The sequence below is a fragment of the Etheostoma cragini genome, chromosome 4 (assembly GCF_013103735.1).
Source record: "Etheostoma cragini isolate CJK2018 chromosome 4, CSU_Ecrag_1.0, whole genome shotgun sequence".
Classification (NCBI taxonomy): domain Eukaryota; kingdom Metazoa; phylum Chordata; class Actinopteri; order Perciformes; family Percidae; genus Etheostoma; species Etheostoma cragini.
In genome coordinates this window covers 20,899,070-20,909,812 of record NC_048410.1, presented here as the reverse complement: position 1 = coordinate 20,909,812, position 10,743 = coordinate 20,899,070, and the positions used below count along the sequence as shown (strand labels likewise).

Below are 10,743 nucleotides of genomic sequence, written 5' to 3'. Positions count from 1 at the left end.
AGGTAAATGCTGGATTTTACTTTAGAATATTTTTTAAATACAAAAAAAAAAACTAAACGCCGTTTCCGGAACAAATATCTGACAACTGGCAGACTGGAACGTGAAGATTATGACTTGAAAATTAGGCTATCAAAGACTTGAGACTTCTTTTGTTTTATTTTTTATTTTTTATCATGACTTAGGCCAGGTCTCAAGGTTTAGCCCAGGACAAAACGTTGCAGAATGTTTTTTAAACTGAAACGGGGGTGCGTGGAACCAGCGTGGAACCAGCGTGGAAAAACCCTTCATATCATTTAAAAAATGTTTACCACGGTTTACAGACACGTTGTCTCTGCTGAATGGGTAGGCCTATCGCCTGTGACCACAGACTGTTACACACTCAATAAACGAGAGACACACCCTCCAAACGAGAGAAAACCCAAAGCCGTTGCACACCGTTTCCCACCTTTCAGAGGAAAACGTCGTTAGAACGTGCCCTTGGACCTGCGACAATAGTCACAAAACCAGCTCTTCTTGATATTTTCTCACACATGTTTTTCAATTTTGAAGGTAAATTAACCCAGCTTCCTGTATGTTATGGCTGCCACGGGCTAGGTTGACACATTTGGAAACCGCCCTAAGGGGAGGACTGGAATTGAGGAAGTAAGGCGAGAGCTATGGCAGACCGTCCTCCCTCAGGGCCAGGGGGCCATCCATCCTCATGTTCCTGTTAGAGGTAGTTAGAGGCAGACTGTTGTCAGATACTTTAATATTTAAGTTATTACACATTTTTTAAACTTGAGAGATTTATAGTTTCCGCTTTGAAAGTATCATGTCAAATGTAGATACAACTGCCTGGAGTTGTGATTGATGTGATGGCACACCCAAGTGGTCAATGGATGTAATAGCCTACGACCACAAATAGTAACATCTTGACCTATACAAGTAAAGGGTATTTTGTTTCTGGGCTCGTTGCACCCATGGTTGCACCTCATTGAAAACTATTATAAATAGGACAACTTATAATTGTTCATTTAAAATATGCAAACTTTAAAAGGGAGCTAAAAGTGTCTGAAAAATGTGTTAAGATTTTTGATGGCATCACAATGGCACACTATTTCGGAAAAGGGGCAGGGATGGGGCAGCTGCAGTGCTGTCCGCAGTCTAATAATAGTTGGACATTTAGCCCTTTGGAGCATGTTATTATTAGAAATATCACAGGCCAGTTGACTCAATAACCATCCAAGGAGTTTCAGCAAGGGAATCCTTTGGGAACAGTGGAGATTTAAACAAGTGGCAAATTACGTGAATCCATGGTCTACTACTCAGCAACTGAGCTGGTAAAAAAAAAATACAATAAACCCATTTGGGGGATCAAAGAGCATGGAGAAGATTTTTACTCGAGGGATTTAACAGTTAGAATACCGGCAAAGCAGGGAATTTGTGATATCCATAGACCACTTCAAGGCCAAAAGAAATATGTTACCCCATGTCTTTCATTCTGCCTTTGGCTGAAACTCGATTCACAGTGATTTACAAGGACTTAGCACTGATGCGATACTCTGGCATACAGTGACGGACAGATGGCCGGTTAATGAACACACATTGGTTACAAGCAATTTTAACCGAATCCAATATAAGATCACATCTTCAGGGATATCTAAATGAATCAACAATAAAAAAATAAACTGGTCAACCAAGTGGGTTGAAAACACAGATTGTTGATTATGAAGGCATTCATAATCACACTGAATAATCAGTGTGCCACACAATCCATACTATACATCTATACACAGCTATAACTTATGAGGACTGATGCAGGATGTGGGCTTACAGAAAGGTTAAAGTAGGTCTAGAAAATGGTAAAGGTGAAGAGTTTAGAGTGGCAGTCTGACTGCAGTCAGGTCAGATTACAGCGAGGCTGCTGCAGTGTGTGTGTGTGTGTGTGAGAGTGAATCCTGCAGGAAGACACCAGCAAAGTAAAAAGAACATGATTACAAAATCAACACATTTAATAATTTATTCCAAAATAAGAAGTCCAGAAGAAAAACAAAAAAATGGGCGTGGTAACTGTTATGTGTTCAGTGTTTTAACAGTAAAAACGTACTGTACATGTCAGGGAAAAAGTCATTAAGGCACTTTTCTTTTTTAAAGATCATTTTTCAGGCTTTTCTGCCTTTAATTGATAAGGCAGCTGTAGACAGGAAAGGGGGAGAGAGGGGCGACGATATGCTGCAAAGAACCGCAGGTTGGAATCAAACCCGGGCCACTGGGGTAAGGACTGAGCCCTGGTACATGAGGTGCACGCTCAACCAAATGAGCTACCAGGGTTTCCATTAGACACTTTGAACCACAAAATGATGTATTATTTCACAACATTCAGGTTGGAGTTTTAGCAGTTTGTGAGGCTGAGTAATTAAATATTCCTCCAACTTTTAAGACTTGGAAGGTTAATGCAATAATTTGCAACGTGTATGTTTCTAATGAGTTAAAAAGAAGTCAGTGTTTTCTGTCAGTAATGTAATAGAAACAGGACAACACAGGAGCTCAGGTAAAGCTGGCAATGCTGCTCATTTTCATTTTGTCATTTCTGTTTGAGATTCAAAGAGGACAGCAGTCAGGATTAGGCACAATCTTCACCTCATATCATCTGGGTTATACAGTACTTCTAGTATAAAAGTCCTCTCCCAACTTCCACCCATTCATCAGTCTGTAACCCTTCACAGGTGTTCTGGGTGGTTCTGCAAACAGTTGATGAACTCTGTGACTGCGTGGCCTTCGAAGCAGATCTGGTGAACGGCAGTGAAAAGAGGAAACCTGGAAAGACAAAAGAATGATTTCAAAATTATAGAAATTATTAAAGGAGTAGTTCAACATTCTGGGAAATAGGCTTATTTGCTTCCTTGCAGAGAGTTAGATGAGAAGATTTGTGCCATTGTGTCATTTGTGCAGAGGCAGTTTTTGTTACATTTGGACCGAACAAGACTCGTTATTTCCTCCTGTTTTCAGTCTTTGCTCTAAGCTATTTAAACCGGCTGCTACCTGTAGCTTCATATTTACCATACAAACATGAGAGGGGAACGAATGTGTTTCCCAAAATGTTGATGTACATTTTTTCCATAACATGACGTGAACACAATCTAATTTTATTTTCGAAAGATATACACCAGTAATTTAAGGAATGATAAATGTTCAAACAAGCCATCTGATGATCAATATTCTCATAATAAGATAATACAAACTTACTTTTCCACCATGTTTTTTTGTTTCAAGACTTGGTGGACCTCGAATGCAGTCGCTGGACCTTGAAGCTTCTGACCGTTGAGCAGCTCATTCTCTAACTGCTCAATGGTCTAAAACACAGAGATGTTTGGTGTTGTTTTAGTGTGTTGAAGTTACATCATTACAGCCTAGGAATCTAGACGCACCGTAGCGGCAGCAAATGTACCAACACCTTGATGTGGGTCTGGCTTGTCAGGCTAACATTATCATGCTTTTCATAAAAAACGACAGACAGATTATCAAAGGGGACAAAATCTGTTCCTCTTACTTTGCCTGTTTTGGCAAAAGCCTCCCCGATCTTGCGGTTGCGGCCACCGTAGCACGTTGTGATGAGGTCAGCGATGCCGCAGCTCTCCAGGAAGGTAGTGGGGGAGACAGGGCCGCCTGTGCAAAAGACCCTGGCGAAGGCGATCATCTCCATCAGGCCCAGACGAATCACTGCTGCCTTGGTGTTGTCGCCAAATCCCAGGCCATCACAGAAACCTGCTCCCACTGCCACAATGTTCTGCAGCAACAATAAAAAGGAGATACTGCTGTTATTGTGTTGCACTTTTTACATGTTGGGGTTAGTACTAATGTATATGAGGAATCTACAGGTTTGGAGGAGAAACCACTGCCTCAAAATAAATAATTTAAATATATTTTTGAGAAATAGCAAAATATGTTACATTTGTCTCCTTACTTTTTTTGATGTATACACACATCCGGTGATCAAAAACACAACAAAAAACAACAAAAGATTATTAGTGATTAGTTTGTTGCATTCACTATTGAAGCTTTTTGGATCAATACTGCACCTTTAGGATGAGCACATGTATCTCTTTAACAGGATATTTTAAAGGCTTCACTGAAAAGGTTTTAAGTGGTAGATGTCTTGGAAAATATCTGAAGATAAACATCAGTAGATGTCTCCAAATATTAAACCACAAATGCATTGTCTTGTAAATGAACTTTTTTTGACCATACAGTATTTTTCACCATCACCACTTTGACGTATTTCTAAGAAGCACAGACATGACATTGAAGTGTCTGCTAGTGCTCAGAGGGTGGGGAAAATGACACTAAATGAAGTACATTTGTTCTGATGGGGGAGAAGAGCCAACCTTGAGCGCCCCACAGATCTCCACAACATCCGACTCCTCCACCACAGCCACGCGGAAGTTGGTGGTCTGCATGAGCTCCTTCAGCATGGGCCCGCAGGCCTTGTCTTTGCACCCTGTGTCCAAACATAACAAATAAATCATCACAGTTTCCATAGTGCAGCACTTTAACAAATGTATACTGTATAAAAAATAAATATGCATTTATTGTGGACCCCAGTAGCTGCTGCTTTGGCTCCAGCTAATGGTGATCCTAATATTTTTAAACTAGACATAACATTTCACACTGTATTGTTCTTCCAAAACCTTTCAAAATAAAGTTTGTTGTTAAATAGACAAATTGTCATTTTGTCCCTTAATTGTAGGCATCAACATACCAATGGTTGTTTCACAGAACTTCTCCTCAGCAACCTCGTTGGCAATGTTTGCTCCCATGAGGACCGTCACGGTGATGCCCAGCTTCCCTCGGATGACCTCTGAGATCAGCTTCAGACCCTCTGGACCCGCGTCCACACCCTGGAGCAGGCAGATCACCACAAAATCAACACATGGAAATCCCTGTGCACCATTACCGATGCGTTGACTATATGAATACAAAATGTTTCAATAAAAAATTAATGTTACCTTGATGAGAGACATTCCTAAAGCATCCTTCTTGATGTGGTCTTTGATGGTGTCGCACACTCTTACAATGAACTGGTGAGGGACCACGAAGATCAGGATGTCAGCTCCTCTCACAGACTCAACCAAGTCTGGAACTGCCAACTGATAAGGAAGAGAGAGAATATATGGTGAAACCTCAATCATATGGCAGCACCAAACAGTCACCAAAGTTAATGAATTGTGTTTTTCATGTGTACCACATTGGGGGGCAGCTTGTGGCCAGGCAGATATTTCACATTTTCATGGTCCTGGTTGATGATTTCTGTGAGTTTACGTCCGTTCACCATCTCTTCGAACACCCACATGTTCACTGTGGTGTCAAACTTATCATATTTGGCTGCGTTGGCACCCACAATCTTGGCAATGGCAGAGCCCCTGTTGACATGGAGACACGCAATGAGCATCCTGGCTTGGAGCTGGCGGCTGGTTGAATTTAATTCATGTTTTGGGAGTTTTTCAGTTGCAGTGAAGATTTAAAGAAAAACGTGTCATATATCTAGTCTGGAGTTAGACATGTTATGCTGATTCTCTCATATTCCTCTGGCTGATATTGACTATTATTTATTTATTATATTATCTATTTATATAGAACAGGTTCTTTCCATCAACTTTTGCTGATATTAAGTTGGTTGTACAATGACTACTTCCCCCTTTCAAATTTATAAAGGTTGATTTTAAATATTTCATTGGTAGATTTCTTATAGTTGGTTATTGATTTAAAGGCAGTGGTGTTTCTCCTAATAGTGAACTAAATTCAAAAAGACCTGTGACACTTGACCTTTGTAGTGAAGACATTTAGTGTCTAGATTGAGTTGAAAAGTTTTTCTGATGCTTTTCTAGACTAGAATAACACTACAGGTGAAAAAAATGCCAGACTAATATTATTTTGGCATGAGAATCTCATTTAAAGACTGCTGAATGTTTACATTACATGGACTAAGAGCTGTGAGAAATTTAAATAAGATGACATACTGTATGTTTATAAAACTATATGAAAAACTAAGGATTAAACTACCCAAATGTACAACTTAGTTTAAATGATTTATCTCAGTAACCATTCTTACACAATAATGCATCAATAATAATTATATAGTTTTTAAACACAAAGCGTGATGGGTATTGTTACTTCGAACACTTTAGTAACATGTTTCTAATAATAATAATAATACTAATATTACTGCCCTGATTTTTTATAGGTACAATTTTGAATGCAGGCCTATCCTTAGTACATTGTGGCATTGCTACTTTAAGTATCTTTAGTATCTGAATACTTCTTCCTCCACTGACTGACCTAAATGTCATGCAGAATGAGACACAAATACTGGTGAGTAATAAAAAGCAGGAGCTGCTCTTTAATGAAGATTTCGGGGATGTTGAAGCATCAAAGGTTTTCAGGCAGCCAGTGCCTGAAGACCTCCGCTCTGCACTTTATTAACTTTATGAATGATGTATTTGCTGTTAACAAAGGATAAAGAGTTTCTGTCAAGTTTGACAACTTTTAGACAACATTCAGACACACACACTTACATAAGCCTTCCACTTAGTGTGAAATCTAATCCAAAGAGCATAAATACCGACGATTTGACAATAAATCTATGGCGCACCGCTGACAGACTTCTCTATTTAAACACTGACCTGAAAGACATTGAAACGGGCATTCATACGAATTCAGACACTTCACCCTTCACTTACCAGTTACCAGAGCCGATCACACAGACTTTCTTCGGCGCTGCCATGGTGTGTGGTGTGTGTGTGTTTGACCTTCCAGACGGAGCTGCAGCCGCTGACACACTGAAACAGGGACAGTGTATTTATACCGGGCCCGCAGCTGAAACTCAGGCACACCCCCTCCTGCTGGTTGGGCTGCTCGCTCGTCTCCCAGGGACTACCTTTCTCTCTTTATCTCACACACAAGCAACGGGATAGCAGCCTGTTTAACTCAGTGGTGAATTACGTACTTTTACGTTTTTCAAACTTGACTCACTGAGGAAGTATGATGATTTTCAGTCTACACAAAGATCATTTGGTAACTTGCTCCATTAATTATCTCCGGACCCCCTCAGATTTATCTCATGACCTTCATGAGGGGACTGACCCTGAAGTTGGGCAACTTTGGAGTAAACTACTCAACTGAGTAAAAATTAAAAAGCTCCACCTTGATCAGTTACAACTCTAAAATGCTGTTTGTGCACTGATTCATAGGTATTATTACCTAATAATGTTATAGAAGTTGACTCACAGGATTCTTTTTATTTATTACATTTAACTCTTAATACGTTTGTACTTTTACTTAAGTATAATTTGGAATGAATACTTTAAGTAGTTTCTACATTGATTGATTAAAACATCTGAGTATATCTTCCACCTCTGATAATTTCATATATTTTTTGGGGTCTTATGTGAGTCAACTTAATGGGTTAATTGTGACTGTTAATAGGTTTTAAGGGCATTTTAAAGTTTTTCTCACATTTAAACAAAATTGCTTAATTTAAAAACTAATTGACAGATAAATCAATAATGAAAACTTGCAGTTTTTCCATTATGTATAGGTTAAAAGTAAAAATTAAAGACAGGTATATTTTACATATCCTTTATTATAACATAACATACAGAAAAATAGGTTTGGTCCATGAAAAAGTCTGCAGATTCAAATACAGTCAGTATTTTGTTTTACAACCCAGAGGTTCCCACCGCTCGTTTCATATCATGTACCTGCCCAAACCCACAGTAGTGTATTCTTGGAATTTATTAATTAAATGCACACGTGCTTACATTTCAGTCTCGTTATTTATGGTTTCTCTGCACATAATTAAAAATACACTAAACTAAAAGCAGAAAATTTAACTTCCCTTGCAGATGACGTGAATGCAGTGTTCAAACCGTCCAGCGGAGCAGTGATTCTCCAAATGTGACCGGCGTCTTTACGTTGAGGAGAGCTAAATCACTGTGCTCCGACAGCGAGGGCTGATTAATAATATAAATACTGGTTCAACTATCTGAGCGTAGACAAAGAGTTAAGAAAAACATCTGCTAGGATAAGAGATACAATTTTACTTCACATCCATCTTCAGTTTTTTTCTGCTCAGTATTTACAAAACTATATAGACTAGAGGTACTCATACTAGCTACTTCCTTGATAATCCGTACTAGTTAACAAGACAAGTACTGATTTAATACACATTTTTTAAAACAAGAATCACTGATAACAAAAACTAAAGAAAAAGGAAAACTTCATACTAAATGGCACCCTTAACAAAAAAATGTATATTCTGCCATGATTGAGCTTTTAGACGTCTCTCGTACACCAGACTGTCAAAACAAACCAATCAGAGCTTAAGACAAAGATACACATGAACAGCCAATGCAGCAAAGTAGCCTGATTGATACAAACAATCACAATTAATATCTACCTTATTGGGCAAGGATCCAGGGGCTGGGTTGGGAGTGTATAATGTAAATTTACTTTCCAATAACGGGAACAAAGAGCCAAGGCAGAATCAACACATTCCAGCTGATTTTAGACATTTTATATTCAGGGACAAAATACATTAAAAGCTGCCCTCTGCTTTCTTATTAGAGTACAATCTGTACTTTTGTATGGGCACATGTACCAAAATGAAAGGAATGCTTCCAGGTAAGGCTTAAGACATGCAAGCAAAAATGCATTGTGCTCAAGGAGCTCTTGTGTGGGTAGAATAAACAAAATATACTTTGTGAAGGTAGCAACCAAGCTGCAACAGTAGTCACGCTGCAGGGTGAAAATAAAAACAAAAAAGGACATTCTATACATAGCGGTAAAGCCATCTAGTATCTATGTCTCTCTAAGTTTGTCAGAAAACTCTGGGAGGAATTCATTTACGTCCCACTTTCTCAAACAGTCGTCTCCAGACAGCACAACAGATCTCTGCGTTTGCTGCCTGTGGATACTTTTCTCTAGGTGTTCCTGATGCCGAGTGCCGTCTCAAGCTCCTGTCGCCTCTGCTGGACCTAAAAGACAGAAAATGAAATCACCAGAAGACAATGACAATAACAGAGAGTCTATCCCCATACCAACATGCTGTTTGATGGTAACAAGATATAATGCCTACTGTGCTCACTATTGTAGTCTGCGTGTAAGATAATACTTTATTCATCCCACAGCGGGGAAAGTCCTTTGTTACAGTAGCATTCTCAACAATAAGAGTAAAAAACAAACAAACAAGTAAACACGCAACAAAAACAGGCAAGCAGTAGACAATGAGTAGAAGGTAGACTCAAGTAAAGTGGCGTCAAATAAAGGTTTTGTAAAGTAAAGTGCAGTTGCCATAGTACACAAAAAAACAAAATTGCAGTGTAAGTAAGTGACGTTAAAATTAAATAAAATATGTGGTTAAAGTAATAAAGCAAAAGTATTCAGGCAAAAACATTTCCTAATTAGCAGCAAAGCTGAAGCAATTGATTAACAGAAAAATAATTAGCAACTATTTTGATTGATTTATTCTTTTAGTCATTTTTACAGCAGAAATACCAAACAACTGCTGGCTCAAGCTTCTCAAATGTTACGTGGGTTTGCTTGCTTTTGTTTGTGGTATATGATCAGGGTGCCCTCAGCTTTCTCCTAGTTAAGCTTAGGTTGTTACCTTAGGCTCTGGAACAATATACATTTATCTGACATATTAGAAGAAAATAAAGTGATTGACATGAAAATATCGGCAGCTCTTGCTATCTGTTCTGAAAACAGCCAACGCCACTGATGTTGTGAACATTTTTGATTTAAAAGATTTTACCAATTTTAGTTTAAGGTAGTTGAAGACGTACTTAGCACTAAACAAAAGTAATGCTGATCACCAAAGTCAATACAATTCACCCTCTAGGCACCATCAGGGATTGCACCAAATTTCATGGCAGCCCATCCAATAGTTAAGACATTTCATCAACCCCTGCGGCACTAGAGAAAAAGTCATAGGTTCACTAAAGTTGATAGCATACATCTTCTGGGAAACATGAACATCAGTGATTCATCAAATAGTTGAGATAATTAAATTTGGACCAAGTGGTAGAAATAGAGGAAGAGGAATAAAGTTGGATTACCTTGGAGTAGAAGTAGCGGCAGACGGCCTCCTGAGCCCACGGCTGGTAGTAAAACTCTGCTCTTCGCTCTTCTTCTGGGTTTCCTACCACATCTGTCATGGTCTGTACACAGAGAAAGATACATTTACACACTCCATTTCAACTGGTCGTAGAGACAAAATCTGAAAGCTCCCAGTAGAGTTGGGCGTTATCCAAATGTTTACCTACCTATTTTACAGCGGTATACAGTATTATGAGTAATAAAAAATGATGACGTAAGACCCAGACAGCGTCACCAAACTGTTGGCTTGTGCCCAGACCGTTCAGAAACTGAATACCCAACACCAATACTGAAACAGCTCTCCCTTCTCAGGCAAGAACGCGAAATGCTGCCAAACTGCAGCAACGGCCACATGATGACAACACAAAAGCGTTTTTAGACCATAACTAAATAACTATTTTACCGGATTATAAGTTGCTCCGCAGTATAAGTTGCATCAGTCAAAAAAATGCTTCATGAAGAAGAAAAAAACATAAGTCGCACTGGACTATAAGTCGCATTTAGAAATGTATTTCACAAAATCCAAGACCGAAAACATACACTCACCGGCCACTTTATTAGGTACACCTGTCCAACTGCTCGTTAACACTTAATTTCTAAGCAGCCAAT

The 10,743-nt window shown here is 39.0% G+C and overlaps 2 protein-coding genes across 2 annotated transcripts in view; both read right to left on the bottom strand.

The window, feature by feature from the left end:
• Positions 1-1,981: 1,981 nt before the first annotated feature.
• On the bottom strand, positions 1,982-6,918 carry gpd1b (glycerol-3-phosphate dehydrogenase 1b). The gene is made up of 8 exons (XM_034870305.1): positions 6,717-6,918; positions 5,222-5,399; positions 4,986-5,126; positions 4,739-4,877; positions 4,365-4,477; positions 3,530-3,766; positions 3,226-3,332; positions 1,982-2,796 (listed from the first exon to the last, which is right to left on the bottom strand). Exons 1-8 carry the CDS (start codon positions 6,758-6,760, stop codon positions 2,700-2,702), a joined length of 1,056 nt encoding a protein of 351 aa, XP_034726196.1. The 5' UTR covers positions 6,761-6,918; the 3' UTR covers positions 1,982-2,699.
• Positions 6,919-7,598: 680 nt separating this feature from the next.
• The window catches only part of smarcd1 (SWI/SNF related, matrix associated, actin dependent regulator of chromatin, subfamily d, member 1), a 20,381-nt gene continuing 17,236 nt past the window's right edge, over positions 7,599-10,743 (bottom strand). Inside the window, exons 12-13 of the mRNA XM_034869618.1 lie at positions 10,095-10,196; positions 7,599-9,011 (exon numbers count right to left, since the gene is read on the bottom strand). Of these exons, the coding sequence (XP_034725509.1) occupies positions 8,958-9,011; positions 10,095-10,196 (156 nt within the window). The 3' untranslated portion in view covers positions 7,599-8,957. The remainder of the gene's footprint in view (positions 9,012-10,094; positions 10,197-10,743) is intronic.

Coding starts and splice junctions, on each gene's coding strand:
- gpd1b (XM_034870305.1), bottom strand. CDS start 6,760: ATGGCAGCGCCGAAGAAAGTCTGTGTGATCGGCTCTGGTAACTG. Junction 5,400..6,716: donor GTGATCGGCTCTGGTAACTG/GTAAGTGAAGGG, acceptor CCATGTCAACAG/GGGCTCTGCCATTGCCAAGA. Junction 3,767..4,364: donor AGATCTGTGGGGCGCTCAAG/GTTGGCTCTTCT, acceptor TTGTTGCTGCAG/AACATTGTGGCAGTGGGAGC.